This window comes from Ornithorhynchus anatinus, chromosome 3 (assembly GCF_004115215.2).
Source record: "Ornithorhynchus anatinus isolate Pmale09 chromosome 3, mOrnAna1.pri.v4, whole genome shotgun sequence".
Taxonomy (NCBI): Eukaryota; Metazoa; Chordata; class Mammalia; order Monotremata; family Ornithorhynchidae; genus Ornithorhynchus; species Ornithorhynchus anatinus.
In genome coordinates this window covers 28,953,559-28,969,912 of record NC_041730.1, presented here as the reverse complement: position 1 = coordinate 28,969,912, position 16,354 = coordinate 28,953,559, and the positions used below count along the sequence as shown (strand labels likewise).

The 16,354-nt window shown below is 39.5% G+C and overlaps 1 protein-coding gene across 5 annotated transcripts in view; it reads left to right on the top strand.

Moving 5' to 3' along the window:
* Nucleotides 1-7,540, top strand: part of IFTAP (intraflagellar transport associated protein) — a 62,290-nt gene extending 54,750 nt beyond the window's left edge. For 4 of the 5 annotated variants that reach the window (XM_039911429.1, XM_029060871.2, XM_039911431.1 and 1 more), the window contains one exon: nt 7,317-7,540. In XM_039911429.1, coding sequence (XP_039767363.1) covers nt 7,317-7,478 — 162 coding nt within the window. In that variant the 3' untranslated portion in view covers nt 7,479-7,540. The other variant, XM_039911432.1, reaches the window with a different exon arrangement.
* The last annotated feature ends 8,814 nt before the right edge of the window (nt 7,541-16,354 follow it).

The following is a 16,354-nucleotide window of genomic DNA, read 5'->3' as shown; positions in this document are numbered from 1 at the left end:
CATCTGGTAAGGCTTGGAGGAGATGAGATTTTAGGAGGGCTTTGAATGCGGGGAGAGCTGTGGTCTGTCTGATGTGGGGAGGGAGAGAGTTATAGGCCAGGGGAATAGTGTGAACAAGAGGACAGAGGTGAGAGAGTCAAGAGTGATTAATAATAATAATGTTGGTATTTGTTAAGCGCTTACTATGTGCAGAGCACTGTTCTAAGCGCTGGGGTAGACACAAGGGAATCAGGTTGTCCCACGTGGGGCTCACAGTCTTAGTCCCCATTTTACAGATGAGGTAACTGAGGCACAGAGAAGTTAAGTGACTTGCCCAAAGTCACACAGCTGACAAGTGGCAGAGCCGGGATTCGAACCCATGCTCTCTGACTCCAAAGCCCGTGCTCTTTCCACTGAGCCATGCTGCTTCAACTAGAAGCACAACTAGATAGATATCTGGGAAAAATGAAGAGATTATTTTGGGGAATAGCAAGTGAATAAAGAGGTAATGGGAAGTGAGTTAGTGGAAAGCACTGAAACTGATTGTGAGGAGTTTTGTTTCATACAGACTGATTCAGGAAGCCATTGGAGGGATTTAAGGAGTGGAAAAACTTGGCAAAGCAATGTTTCAAGGAAATGATCTGTGAAGCATTATGCAGTGTAAATTGTAATAAGGAGAGGCTGGAGGCAGGGAGACCATGAAGAAGCCTGATGAAATAGTCCCACAGCAGTATGACCAGAGGTTGTACCAGACAGGTTTGTGTGGAGAGGAAGGAGTGGATCTGGGAGATGCTGCACAGGAAGAATTGGTGAGGTAGAACAGTAGATTATAGGAGCTGAAAGACAGTAAGCATTAGAGGATGACACCTAGCTTGTCGGCTTCTGAATCAGAGAGGACAGAGGTACTACTCACTGAGTTGGGAAAGGTAGAAAGAAAAATGAGTTTGGAGGAAAGATGAGGTGTTTTAGACTTACTGAGTTTAAGGTGTTGGTGGGACATTCAAGAGGAGATGTGGGATTGGAGGTCAGATGAGAAGTCGGGGCTAAAGAAATAGATCTGGGAGAGATGGAGCTGAAGCCATGTGAGAGTAGGTGACCTGGAAGAGAGCCTTGGGAGAAACCTACATTAAGAGGAGGAGAATGTGAAGGAAACTGCAGTGGAGAGGGTGCACACTTTTGGAAGAATTTTCCAAACTGCCTCACCGTGTTCTAGACAGAGTGCAGAGTGGAAGACATATTATGGAAGAACTGAGTATATTTAGAAAGGGTAACTCCAGTAATATAACAGGGTCAGGCCAGAATTTAATTTTCATTTGGATTTAAGGACAAATTTCAACAAAATGGGTGAATTTACATTTATCATCAGAAATTCCATGATTGGCTGGATTTCTACCATTCTGGCCAAAATCTCTTTGAAGTATTTAGGGAGTGGATATATTTAATCCCTTTTTATTGGTGGCAAGGGGACAGAGGAAGGCCAAGTGTCATATTCATTGTCACTTAGCAGGTCATGACAATTAAGTATGAACAGTGCCCTCTATACTGCAATGTAGTGCATTGGATCAAGAAAGTAAGCTTGCATTACCGTATTGCTTTGAAACCAATGTCAGTAAATTTAAAAGGATCTCTTAAATTCCGATACATCAAAAGAAACAAACAAAATTTATCCTTCCATTTGTTTTTACCTGCACTCTGTGTGCCTATAACTTTTTTTTCCTGCCTGAATAAGTCATCCCTCTCTCTACATTTCCTGTCCCATTTTTTTCTTTAACTGACATCCTACATTCCTATTTTTTGACTCACACTTGTTTACAGCAGTCAGGGCAGGAAGCAGCTGGAGGTTTGGCTTGAGGAAGTCTGAGAAAGTAAGACACAGAGACAGGATGAGAGAGACAAAGAGAGAAAGAGAGAGAAAGACAGAGAGAGAGACAGAGAGAGAGAGATAGCAGGGATGCCCAAAGGGAAAAGGCAGAGACACAACAGGAAGGCATAAAACAGATCAGCCACCTGGTTTTTGCCCTTTCTCTAGCAAGTTATGTTCTAGGTTCCACCTCCTTTGTCTAGCATTTGTTTTTGAAGGCAAGAGAAAGGGAGAGAAGTGCCTCAGCTGCTGTAGAATTCAAGTACAACTCCTCAGATAGCAATTTGAAGGCAAACCTTTGGTATTTTATTCTTAAAATAGTCCCCAAAGCCTCACTTTGGTTGGAATATTCACCATATTTATAGTATTTATTAAGCGCTTACTATGGCCAGGCACAATACCAATTGTTAGGGTTGAAAAAAGCTAATCAGATTGGACACAGTTCATGTCCCCATTTTACAGATAAGGTACCTGAGGTATAGAGAAGTAAAGTGTCTTACCCTAGGTCACATAGCAGACAACTAACCCTCCTGACTCTCCTTCACTCCCCTCCACCCCTAAATTGAAGTCCCATGGATGCTCAGTTTGGAATCTTGAAGGGAAGTCTTTCTCCCTAAATTAAGGAAACAGAAGATCTAACATGTCAAAATTAAAATATAAAATAGCATAATCTCATAATCTCTTGAGCCGTGGTATCTCTTTCATTGGGAATTAAACTTTAGTCAGCAGTTTTGACTTTGTTCTCTAGTTTTAGGTTATATTTTTTACCCTCTAAATCAGGACTTCTCTAGGAGCACTTTTGTTGTAAGCTCCTACTTTTTGTCTGGCCAAATATCCTCAAAATATGTGACTGTTTTCAAATGAAATAATTTACATGAAAGAGAAGGAAATTATCTACTTCATAAAAGCAAGTAAAATTTGATCCATGAAGACTATTGAGACCTATATTTTGTTTCAGTTAAGTAATTATCTCCATGCTTTGACCATTAATAATAAATTTCCAAAATTTTCAACTCAATTGTATTTATTTTACAAGATTTTTTGAGAAGCACTGTGGCCTAGTGGGTAAAGCATGGGCCTGGGAGTCAAAAGGATCTACCTGGGTTCCAATTTTGGCTCTACAGCATGTCTGCTTTGTGACCTTGGGCAAGTCACTTAACATCTTTATGCTTCAATGATCTCATCTGCCAAATGGGAATTAAGACTGTGAGCCCCTCATGGGACATGGACTGTGTCTAACCTGACTAAGCTTGTATCAACCCCAATGCTTAGTGCAGTGTCTGGCACATAGTAAGCACTTAACCAGTATGATTTTTTTTAAAAAGGGCTATAACTAAATGCTGCAGCTATTGATGTAATAAGCAATAAATCATTTTTCTTTAATACTGATGTGGTATATGCATGAAAGTGCTACCTTTCTTAATGTTGTCTCTGTTAAAATAAACCACTTGGACACTTACAAAAATGACCATTTTCTAATAGAGCCCAAATTCTATTCCCAAAGAGGTACCAAAAAAAACCAACCATTTCAATTAGATCTGAAATTAGATACTTGGACCCCATATCTTTCTCTTAGTTCCTTAGGCAAAAATAACAAAATAATAAACTCAATTCAGAGAGGTTTTTTTTGTTCATCACAAGGGATTCAGTGTTCTACAGCAAAAAAATTTCCCTTTGAATAAATCAGAATTTCAGGTCTAAAGGTTCATAGTCTCCCTTCTATGTTGAAGCTTGAAATAAACCTACAGTTTCAAAAGAGAAAACTCCCTAAGCTTTATCCAGTAGGCTCACAGCTGAAAAAACACAAATAGAATGATATTTTAGAAGGCTTCATTGGGGGAACTAGAGAGTAATGTCTGGTGCATATTTCTTTGCATCCAGTTTCACTTAGCGTCACATATGTGCTATTTGTAGCAAAAATATATTATTCCTTCATATGCATGTTCATAAAAATACTCAATTGAAATGCAAATTATCACAAAATTTTTTGAGCAGCACATTTGCTGGGTGTATTTTCCAATGACTTAGTATTGGAAGGAAGAGAAAGGGGAATGCAGGGTTTTTGGGTTTTTTTAAGAATGTATTTCAGAATATTCCAGCCTCTTTTCAGGTATACTTTGTGCACTTTCGTTTTGAGGACAAAGTTAAAGTTGCCTGAAATGCCTGGCAACTTGTCTTAGGGATACAGTAATATATGATAATTTTTGGCTTTTTGGTTTTTAAGTTCAGCCTTTAATTGATTGCCTAGAAAATTAATCTAACAACTGTTGCTGTTAATGAATCTCTTAGTTATTTAGGGGAGGAAATATTTAGAGTAATACCAGCTTTTAGGGTGTTGTAGTTATATATGTTGTAGAGTATGGATGATTTTTTTAATGGTATTTGTTAATCAGTTACTGTGTTCCAGGCACTATGCTAAGTGCTGGGGTAGATATCAGGATGGAAACAGTCAATGTCCCACATGAAGCTCACAGTCTTAATCCCCATTTCACAGGAGAGGTAACTCAGGCACAGAAAAGTTAAGCAACTTGCCCAAGGTCATGCAACAGACAAGAAGTAGAGCATTAGAAACCATGTCCTTTGACTCCCAGGCCCACGCTCTTTCCACTAGGCCACACTACTTACCTCTTACAGACTGTATTTCTTGCTATTTGTATGATCAAAGCCAGGTAGTTTATAGAGATTAAACATGCAAATAAAAAAAAAATCAACGAAGAAAAATAAATCATATTTCCTTTAAAGGGTCATGAAGTGAAGCTTGGAGTTGACTTGTTTTTTTGTCCATTTAGGGGAATTCTTCCATAAAGGAACACATGATAAAAAAAAGAGGCTCTCCCTTTAGAGTGTGAGTGGTTTTCCAAATAGATTTTCATCCTCATTACTTTTAAATGTAAATAGCAGCTCATAAAGCATGCATTGGGGAGGCATCTGTGGTCAAGAAGTATGTCATCATTATAAGCAAGAGCAAGCCCAGCACCTCTACAGGACTCTGAAAGTCACCCCGTTGATGGTTTCTTGGGGGAAAGATGGCTTGCGGTGACCTTTTTCACAGTCTCACTGCAAACCACAGGGAAGAACACAGCAGCTGCCAACTCAATGTGGATGACTGCGGTTCCATGACAAATAGTTACTGCCGGATCGGCACCAGCTGGAGCATCATTTGGTGGCAGCAGTCTGGGTAGGGGCCCGGGGTTCCCAGGGTTAGCACGGATTGGGGAAGGGCCAGCAGCAGGGAGGTGGTGGTGGAAACTTGGAAGCCCAGAGGACTGGAGGTACAATAGAAGAAAACTCACACATCCGTCTGGCATATGCGTGGACATTGTAAACCAAGAATTTGGTCTGATTGCCTCTCCAATGGCAACAATTAGGTGTTAGTGTGATTGCTTCCAGCAGATGATTCTTGCTCAGCAGAAAAGACATCTTCGGTTATACCATTCTTTTTCATCACTCTTTGTTCCAGGCCATTGTTTTTGATCTTCCCTTTCTTGAGACTTAAAGGTACCTGTGAATACTTTATGTGAAAACATTAAAGGACAGTCACAGTGTCAATTCTTTACCTCTTATTCCATGAAGATCTCAATGTTCAATTATTTCAGGGTAACCATGTGTAATGAAACTTTTTTAGAGATTTTCAATCATTTGATTTAATCACACACAAATTGCCTTAGTGATCTTTCAGCAGAAGACAAAAAAGGAGATGTAAAGCGATTTCTTCCAGGTTATTAAAAAATCATAAAATTGCTCTTAGATTACACTTCTTTTGTAGTGACCATTTATTGTTGAGGATTAGCTTTTTAGTATTTATTAAGCCATTTTACTCTACAGAACTGTACTAACTATCCTGTGAACTCCTTGTGTCTTCCAATTCTGTTATTTAGTACCGTGTTCTGCCTATAACAAATAATAAATTTGATTGCTGGATTAATTACAAGTTCAATTAAGACTTAGTCTCTGGTGTAAAAGGAGCTCACAACCTAAATGGGGAGGACAGATAAATAGGGCAACAAGAATGTAGTACAATCTTGCCTGGCACATAGTAAGGTCTTAACAAATAGTATTAAAAAATACATATATAAACATATATGAGTTAAGCAATCCATATTCTGAAGATCCTTAAGTCTTGGAGCTTGTAAGATGAGGAAATCCGGAGTCTTTCCATTGGCCAATTCTAGATCATCCTAATGGCCCCTCTCCTGACCAACACAAGACCTAAGATGGAGACTTTTGGAAACAAAGACTGTGCCTTTTGCCTTGGTGAGCTTGAGACTCCTCCCTCCAAGATCGGTGTCTATTTTCTTGAACACTTATCTTGAAGTGCTTGATATTGTTCTTTATAGTCCCTTTGCAATCTGTTGCTATTGCTCTATGCGTCTGTTTCCTGCCATTTCGATTTGAGTCTTGTTCAGGATGGGGACTGCACAGAGCAAACACTTAAAGGATACCAAAATGAATACTTGGAGAGTGATCTTTAAGGTACCTCCTTGTTTCAGGCAAACAGTCCTCAGTGGGAAATCATCATAGGCTTCCCAGCGTCCTGAAATTGGAAGGCTGTCTGTCTTCTCTTTTATGGCAGCACTTGCTCCTCGGTATTGGGTGGGAGGAAGGGCTAGCTCTAGTCTCACTCCACCCCAGTGTGGATCCATTAACTTTAATTGCAGGAGTGTTCTGGAGCACATGACTGCCCACTTTCTACTCCTTCAGAAGACTGTGCTCTCAGATGGATGGGTGGGGTGGGCCCAGTTCTTGAGGCCTCTTAAAACCTCCTGAATATTCAGTGGTGTGGAGAAGCACTGGGCCACATAGCTGTGGGCTTTTCCCTCTCTTTGCTCCTCTGTGTGTGTGTGTGTGTGTGTGTGTGTGTGTGTATATATTCTCGGCTCATGTTCACATTTGTATGTATTTGTCTGTGCATATAAACATAACACTAGCAGCTTTCTCCATAATAGGGATAGAAAAAAAGAGAGGTAAATTTTTAGTTGAAATTTTTGCTCCTGATCTTATCTGGGTGACTATTTAATATCAAATATCATATTTTCATTCTTTGAAAATGCACTAAAGTGGTACAAATCACTTAAACATTTTCAACACTTCAGTACGATGGAAACTTAAAGATATGCCCTTCCGATTTTACACAGTTCTTAATTTGTTCATATTGCTGCAACCCTGCCACAACAAGTGGTATAAATGTAATGGATGTGTACAAGAGAGACTTCTGATTTCTTGCCTTGAGCTAAATTTGTTAATGATATTCATTCAGATACAGTACAGTACAAATGGGGCATATTAAAAGACTTAAATTAGGTCAAATTGAATAATTGAATTTGTTCTTTTACTTAAAAACAGCTTAATCAGCTGAGTGTGGTGCCTAAAAGAAGTTTAATTAAATATTAATATAGAGTGTATGTTTTCAACTTCTTTTATTCTTCACTTACAGTCATTTGGGCTAGTAAAACATATATTTCTTTTCCTATTATAGCTCCCAGGGGATGAAGTTCAACCATTTTCACTTGATGAACAATTTGACTATGATAATGTGATGTTAACCCCCAAGATCACTACTGCTGAGATGGAGGCCATTACTGCACTGTCCAAACAGAAGAAAGTGGTTACAGATGTTGTCAGAAACCCTAATGACTAATTTGTAAATATTTTGTTATGCCTTTTTTTATTCCCAATAAAAATTGGCTGAAATCAAGCTTACTGAAAGTCATTTCCCTTCATTTCTTCTAGGAATTTGTCATTGCAGTGCAATGACTAATCATGGATAGCTCATTCGAAGGCTCGCATTTGCCATAACCCATGGCTATTTTCAAATAAAGGATCTACCCAATTCTCATTATGGTTCCTTTTCATTTCTTAGGTCGGAATGAGATTATTACTCCCACTTGGAAAAAGGCACATTTTTTGTTATTTTTGTTATTGTTCTCTGCATCCTTTAGGTGAAAGGATCCAAATCCAAATCTCAGGGGCTCCATCTATAAACCTTAGTTTGTCTGCAACATGTTTCCCTAAGAGAAAAATGGCCAGCTCCCGGATTTCTTCCTCTTAGCATATTTGTCTTGTGAAGTATTAGGATGGCTGTGCTTGATAACAAGAGCGGTATTGAAAAAGTTGCTGCTGAAACATTTTGAATGAATTTCCGATTTGTCATGGCGGGTGGTGAGGTTATTGCCATGACTTGCAAGTAGGCTTGAATGACTGTTTCTCAGCTTGGGAGTTTCCATGAATCAAAGGCAGCCTTGCAGTTACAAAGGAAATGATTTGTGGCACTTCAGCTTGCAAACCCTCTCAAGCACCTGTGAAAATAGAATGATCTTGTTTTGATTGATAGGGTTTAGGGTTTACCTTGATTAGGTGGTGTCAGTTCAGATAAGATTAATAAAGTGTAGAAGGTTAGGAGAAGCAGCTGGGTGGAACAGAACTGATGGGAGGGAAAGACATCAAAATTTTAAAAGTATCTTGAAATGATGTGAAAGTTGCAACACAAACTGGCCAGAGAAGAAATAAACAGATTCAAGGCCTAAATATCATCCTAGATGTGTCATAAATCTTAATTTATTGTAATGGTAATTAGCAGTCAAATAATCTCAGGTTTCCAATTTACATGCTGTGGTCCTGAGAAGGAATATTTAGCATTTTGCCCTGGTTTTGAGTTGCCCTTCTCTTGAGTCAGTAATGCAGCCCTAGCCACATTTAAAATATAGGACATGCCCTTATTCCTCTGATGTTTTTAAAGTGAATAAAGGCAACAAAAAATAAAAGAGCTCTACAGTGGAGCTTTTCTATCTATGGAAATATTGGTGGTAGTAATAATAGTAGTGATAGAATGGATTAAGCATTTACCATGTATATACTACTACACTGGGAAAAACTATATAAATGGAAATAAGACATGGACCCTGTGCCTTGACAGACTCCCAATCTATGAATTAACTCGTTCATTCAAGCGTATTTATTGAGCACTTACTGTGTGCAGAGCTCTGAACTAAGCACTTGGGAGGTACAATTCAGCAACAAATAGAGGCAATCCCTGTAGGGGAGACGACTGGCAACAAGCACATCAGGAGCAATGAAACAGTAGAACAGCATAAGGAACAAGGACAAATACACAATTCACAAAATAAAAGAGGAGCAGGATTTCAAGCATCTTGTGATTCAGAGATCACAATATAAGACTACCAATGGCTACTACAACCACTAGCCTTCCTTGTGCTGCAGGTAGTAGAAAGCCAGATCAGATGAGGTTTTCTCAATGGTATGGAGTGAGGCACTTCTGGTTCCTGGGGAGGCAATATGGCTGGTACACAGCATATCAAGAATTTATTCCTGGACACATTCCCTCCCTATGAAAGTCCCTGTCGATGCCTGATGACTTCCAACCCCACGTTACCCTTTACCAGGGAACTATTTTCTGTTATAGTAGGGCCATCCTGGAAATTACAAGGCATGTGGGAATGCTCTCCTTCAGTTGAAATGCTAGTCTGTCTCCCCATATAGATGATAAAATCTTGTGGGCAGGGATTGTGTCCAACAACTCCATTATATTGTACTTTCCCAAGTTCTCAGTACAGTGGTCTGCAAATGGTAAGCACCCAGTAAATAGAATTGTTTGATCCAGGGGTATTTAGAGTGGTTTTTAGGAGGCTAGTTGAAGCTGACACGGATGCCAGAGCCCCGAGTATACAGTGATATGGGCTGATCTTGCTGCAGCTCTAAGGAGTTTGTTGTGCATCTCACCAAAAAAGAGAGAAAAAAGAAACTCTGTGGCTTTATCAGGAATTAATATAAACCTGAATGGGCTAGAAATTTGTTCTGGTAAAATAAATGATTGGAATGGCTCTTCTGAAATGTAAGTTATTTTGCTGCTAATAATAATAATAGCCATATTTGTTAAATGCTTATGATGTTCCAAGCACTGTGCTAAACATGGGGATACAGCTCCTGCTCTACATATGGGTCAGAGCCTAAGAGGGAGGGAGAACAGGTATTGAATCCCCATTTTAGAGATGAGAAAACTGAGGCACAAAGAGGTTAAGTGACTTGCACAAGGTTATACAGCAGGCAAGTGGCAGATCTGGGATTCGAACCTAGATCCTCAGATTACCTGGTCCCTGCTCTTTCTCCTAGGCCACTCTACCTACAGTGTACTGCTGCTTGAGCTCTTTCAGCAACTACCGCCCATGTTGGCCTGGGCTGGGATGGGGGTTTTGTTTCTCCCAGTGCCCCCCAAGTCCCTGCCCCTGACCACAGATCCTTTTCTGGCTGCGTGTTCTAGTAGCCACCCCTCCTATCCTCCCAGGAGTAACAGCTCACTACCACTTGCTGACACCCCCACCCTATCCTTGCTGTACCAGTTAAGGGCATTTATTTACTTTCACCAGATGGGCCTGATGTAACAGGACGTAGAGAAGAATGAACATAAGAAATAAATACTTTTCCAGCAAAGGTGCCTTTTTTTGGTGTGTGTGTATTGGAAACCCTTGGCTCTATTTTGTTTTTCATCCTTAATTCTTCAGCTCAGGAGGTTTGGCCACTTCCCTAGTAATATAATATTGAAAGTCATCATCCATATTCTTGTGTTAAGAATCTGAAAGATCACATAAGTTATTAACTTAAGTTTTGACAGGACAATCCCTTAAAGAAGTTTGGAATCATTACAGACTGCCATATAATCTCAGGTTTTTGTGAAAGATTGAGAAGTCAAGTAATGGTAGGTATTCTCCTTGGTCCTCACTGCATTAAATGACATTTTCCTCAGAAATTTAAGGAGGAATGAATGATCTGTTGGGAGGTCTATTTCTTAAACTGTCTTTATGTCTCCCCTTTTTGACTAATCTACAAAGTAGACAAATTCCAATTTTGTTGTTGGATAAGACAAATACATATGTATCTACACCCCCTTTCTATCTCCCCCACCCAACCCCTGACTGTGAGCTTGTTGTGGGCAACGATTGTCTCTCTTTATTGATGTATTGTACTTTCTAAGCACTTAGTACAGTGCACTGCACACAGTGAGCACTCAATAAATATGATTGAATGAATGAATTGAAGGGAAGGAAGGAAGGGAGGAAGGAAGGAAGGAAGGAAGGAAGGAAGGAAGGAAGGAAGGAAGGAAGGAAGGAAGGAAGGAAGGAAGGAAGGAAGGAAGGAAGGAAGGAAGTTCCCCACTGGGGCAGAATATACTCCAGAGATGGAGGGTATAAGACAAGATCTTAATGTAATGAGTAATTCTCATTTTAAATTGGATTCTCTAAATGCAACCAGTAAGAATCCCCTTTTTTGCATTTTGTCATGGAACAATGGAATTATAAGAATATCCTATTTTCTATAAGTTGCATTTTGTCATGGAATAACAGAATTCAAATGCTACAATACGTTTTTTGTTATTTGCATAATGCAGTTTGGTTTGTTGGAGAAAAGGTGATAAAAACTCTGGGTATAACTGGTGTCTTGGTGATAAAGACTGGTCTTAAAATTTTTGATTTCTTGAAAAAGGAATGGGAACCAGTAATTCACCAAAATTTGTCAAAGGTCCAACGCAACTGATTTCAACTTCTCATAAAGTCACACATGATAAAAAATATTACATACATTAGTGAAAATACTTGGAAGGCTATGCAATAAATTATTACAAATAATTGTAATATTTATCTCTCCAAAGCAAACTGCAATATCTCTTAGGAGATTCTTGTTATTTCCAAATCAGATCCAACTGAATTGTTATCCCATTGTGAATATTTAGAATATTGATGTCATTGCTAAGATTAAAAAATAAATTCAATAACTCTTCAAATTGTGTTAATATTGGTTATGTTCTCAGGAAGAAATTAGCATCAATTTTACTTCAGATTGAAAAGTATTTTCAAAGGATAGTTTGTGTGCAAGTGGTGTTAATGGTGCTTGAAGTAATTAGGGTGTTTAACAACCAGTACAGAAAAAACACACTAATTACTCCCAGCTTCAATTTTCCTACAAGGATGGAAAAACCTGGAAAAGATTTGAGTCTCTCTTTGGGATTTTGTTTAGCATAGCCCCAGATGCTTCTGAAGGCATTTCCTGACCATGTTTTTGATTTCTGAAGGTCGGTAACTTGAACCGTAGAAGCCTCAGCACTTGAACACAATCAGTGTAAACAAAGCCGGCTCTCTGTCCCTTGAGAACAGACATAGCTCAATATTTTTACTCCTTTATTCTATCAACCTGGAAATGCCAAGAGGACAGTTTCATGATGGCATTATCTCATTGCAAGTATAACTTCTGCTGACTCACACTCAAGATTTATGAACCCACTTCCAGCCAGTAAGTGAACAAATCAAAATCCCTGAGGAAGATGTGAAATTTAAAAAAAAAGGATTTTCTATTTGAAAATATTTGCTAATATCTTGCAAATTTGATTTTTCAACTCCATTCTTCATTCTTGATAGGAGCTCATCACGCCCCTCTTACCTTCTCTCGCTGATCTCCTACTACAGCCCAGAACCACACACTTTGCCCCATTAACATTAGGTTGCTCACTTAGCCCCAATCTCTTCTATTTTACTACTGACCACTTGCCCTCCCTCTGATCTGGAACTCAATCCCCCTTTATATCCAGCAGACCACCACTCTTCCCACCCTCAAAACCATATTAAAATCACATCTCTTCCAAGCAGCTTTCACAGATTAAGCCCTCATTTCCCCCTTTCCCTCTCCCTATGTACCTGGATCTGTATCCTTTAAGAACTTGATATACATCCCACCCTCAGCCCCATAGTACTTATATAAGATCTGTAATTTATTTATTTTTATTAATGTCTGTCTCCCCCTATAGAATGTAAGCTCCTTGTGGGCAGGGACCATTTTTGATGGTATTTATTAAGCACTTGCTCTTTGGCAGGAACTGTACTTAGTACTGGGGTAGACACAAGGCAATTCATTCATTCATTCATTCATTCAATAGTATTTATTGAGTGCTTACTATGTGCAGAGCACTGTACTAAGCACTTGGAATGTACAATTCGACAACAGATAGAGACAATCCCTGCCCATTGATGGGTTTACAGTCTAATCGGGGAATACAGACAGACAAAAAACAATAGCAATAAATAGAATCAAGGGGATGTACATCTCATTAACCTAATAAATAGGGTAATAACAATACATACAAATGAGCAGATGAGCACAATGCTGAGGGGAGGGGAAGGGAGGGGGGAGGAGCAGAGGGAAAGGGGGGGAAGGGGGCTTAGCTGAGGGGAGGTGAAGTGGGGGGGCAGAGAGGCAGCAGAGGGAGCAGAGGGAAAAGGGGAAGCTCAGTCTAGGAAGGCCTCTTGGAAGAGGTGAGCTCTCAGTAGGGGAGGTGAGCTCTCAGTAGGAGAGGTGAGCTCTCAGTGGGCAATCAGGTTGGACGCAGTCCGTGACCCACATGGGGCTCTGAGTCTTAGTCCCCATTTTACAGATAAAGTAAGTGGTGAAGCAAGGATTAGAACCCCAGGCCTGGTTGTAATCTAATCCATTAGGACACAGTTTCCCTTTTCTGAGTCAGGCTAGTGAAAAGCACATGAAAAAGAGAAATGGTTTACCCTTACTTACTGTACTTAGTGGAAAGAGTACGGGCTTGGGAGTCAAAGGATGTGGGTTCTAATCCTGGCTTTGCCACTTGTCTGCTATGTGACCTTGGGCAAGCCACTTAACTTCTCTGTGCCTTGGTTACCTCATCTGTAAAATGGGGATTAAGACAGTGAGCGCCATGTGGTACAACCTGATTACCTTGTATCTACCCCTGTGCTTAGAACAGTGCTTGGCACATAGTAGCCCTTAACAAATCCTGTTATTATTATTATCATTCTCATTACTTCTACTGCCTGGTCCTGAGTCTCAAAATGTTTGTGTTCTAAAGAAACACATGGATTTGGAGGGCTCCCCCCTCCCCCCCCCACCCGAAACCAATGCAAAAGCAACCATTAGGAATTGTTTGGTAGCAAATTCATTTCAGCAGTAAACAACGTTTCAATTATATGATACGTTTGTAAAGGTTGCAAAGTGCTTTACAGATTCTTCTTGAAGTTGTCATTCCTCTCTGTGTTACAATGCAAACACTTTGGAGAGGGAATCTCCCCACCTGATGCCCACCCAATTATCACTTCTGTGCTACCTGAGCACTGGGGAACCTGCACCACCCTTTAGTATTTATGTTCACATCCTTATGCTCTATTATTTCCTCCTACCTTTAATTCCTTTTAATCTCTCTCTTGTCAACTAAATTGTAAAACACCTGAGTAAAGGGATCATGTCTACTAATTCTGTGGTACTGTTCCAAGCATTAGCACAGTCTACTCTAAATAAAAACTGTTGATTGATTGAGTGATTCAATTATAATGGACTCACCCCTTTGTGGGCCCATTATTGGGCAGGGATTGTCTCTATCTGTTGCCGAATTGTACACTCCAAGCACTTAGTACAGTGCTCTGCATACGGTAAAAGCTCAATAAATATGATTGAATGAATGAATGGTTAAGAATGAGAAATTCATAAAAATACAAAATTGTAATCAATCTATAAATCAATGGTATGTATTGAGGGCTTACTATGTGTAAAGCACTGTGTAATCCTTTCTATTATGAAAGAAACAACTAAAATCCAGGAGTAGTAAGCAGCCACCTTTAGCACTTACACATTTTATTCCTATTCTCAACACTTACATATGTGCATATGCATATATATATGTGTATATATATATATAGTTAATTATCTGTTCTATTTCATTCTGATAGAGTTGAACTTCTGTCTATTTTATCTTCTTATTCCCACTATTATGAATCATTTTTATATCCCCGGCCTCCGCCCCCGCCCCCCCCCCCGCCTCCATTTTACTGTGAACTCTTTGAGAACAGGGAGTCTGTGTCTTGCTTCTGCTGAATTCTTCCAAGTGCTTAGAGCAGTGCTTCATACACAATATATATGTTTAGTAAATACCACCAGTTGACTGAAACCCTAGTGAGGGCGTATGGCGCTCCCACAGAATGCACTCTCCTAAAGGAGTTGTTTATTTTCAAAATCATAAACGATTCATGCTGCTTCCTTTTAAGCATTTCAAACATTTTAGTCCCTTCATCCTTCACAATTATCAATCAATCAATTGTATTTATTGAGCACTGATTCTGTGCAGAGCACTGTACTAAGTGCTTGGAAAAGTATGATATAATTCAACAAACACATTCCCTGCCATTTTTGCTCAAGGAAACAGTTATCTTTGTTGATACCCAAAGATAAAGATGGAGCATCCACTTTGTGTAGAACACTGTTCTATATGGCATGGGGTTACGAAGAAGAACCAGAAGTTTCCCATCCAATGTGGGTAAAAAGAGAAATCCAAATACAACTCAGTTTTGCCATAATAAGTGTTTTGTCTACAATGCTGTTTGGGAATTGGAGAGACTTTTATCTGACAGTGAAAGTCATTTGTCTGTTTGCCTGTAGTCTGGCTAGGACATACTAAAACATGTGTACTAAAACATGAATTTTTCTCAACATGGAATTTTACAAGGATTCACCCTCTGCATTATTGGAGAACAAGAAGCAGCAGGGCCTAATGGATAGAGCATGGACCTGAGAGTTGAAGGACCTAGGTTCTAGTCCTGGCTCTGTCATTTGTCTGCTGTGTGACTTAACTTTCCTGTGCCTCAATTACCTCATCTGTAAAAGGATATTAAGACTGTGAGCTCCATTTGAGATATGGACGATGGCCAACTTGATTAGCTTGTATCTACCCCAGCACTTATAACAGTGCCTGGCACATGGTAAGCACATAGAAAAAAGACTGGAGGTTTACAAGTACCTCTTAAAATCTACAAACCACATGAGATGCAAAGAATACACAAGAAACAATGATAAGTTAGACAAATGCTGGAGGGCTACTGATGAGATTGGGTGTTTGGAACTGGATTGGGCTACATGGAGGAGGTGGGTGTTTAATGAGTTTGGAGAGGAAGGAGAAGTGAATTACAGCCAAAAGAACTCGAGGTTAGACATGATTAACCAATGAGAAAGACATTAATTAATTCACACTCTAAAGTGGTATAGTAATGGTATTTACTGAACACTTACTAGATGCAATGCACCATACTAATTACTTGGGAAAAGTGCAATTAAATAGGCATGTTACTGACCCACAAGGAACTTGGAATCTAATGGGGGAGAGAGACATAAAATTATTGACAAATACTGCAATTAGCATTGAATATTCCTTTAGATATGTATTTGTATACATGTACATATACACATACGTGCTGTGAATGCACATAAAACATATTAACGTTATAAAGGCTGCTGTTGGGTTGATATGATTCAAGGAAGGCTAGTTGAAAAAGGTATGCTTTTCATAGTGCTTCGAAGATGGGAAGGACTGATGCCTGGATGTCTTGGTGGGGAAAGAGAATACTGGGTTGAGAGTGAAATATGAGGAAGGGACTGGAGGTAGGTGAAGTGAGCAGAATACAGTGAAGGATACAGGTCCCAAGCCTGTAGTAAGGAAATTTT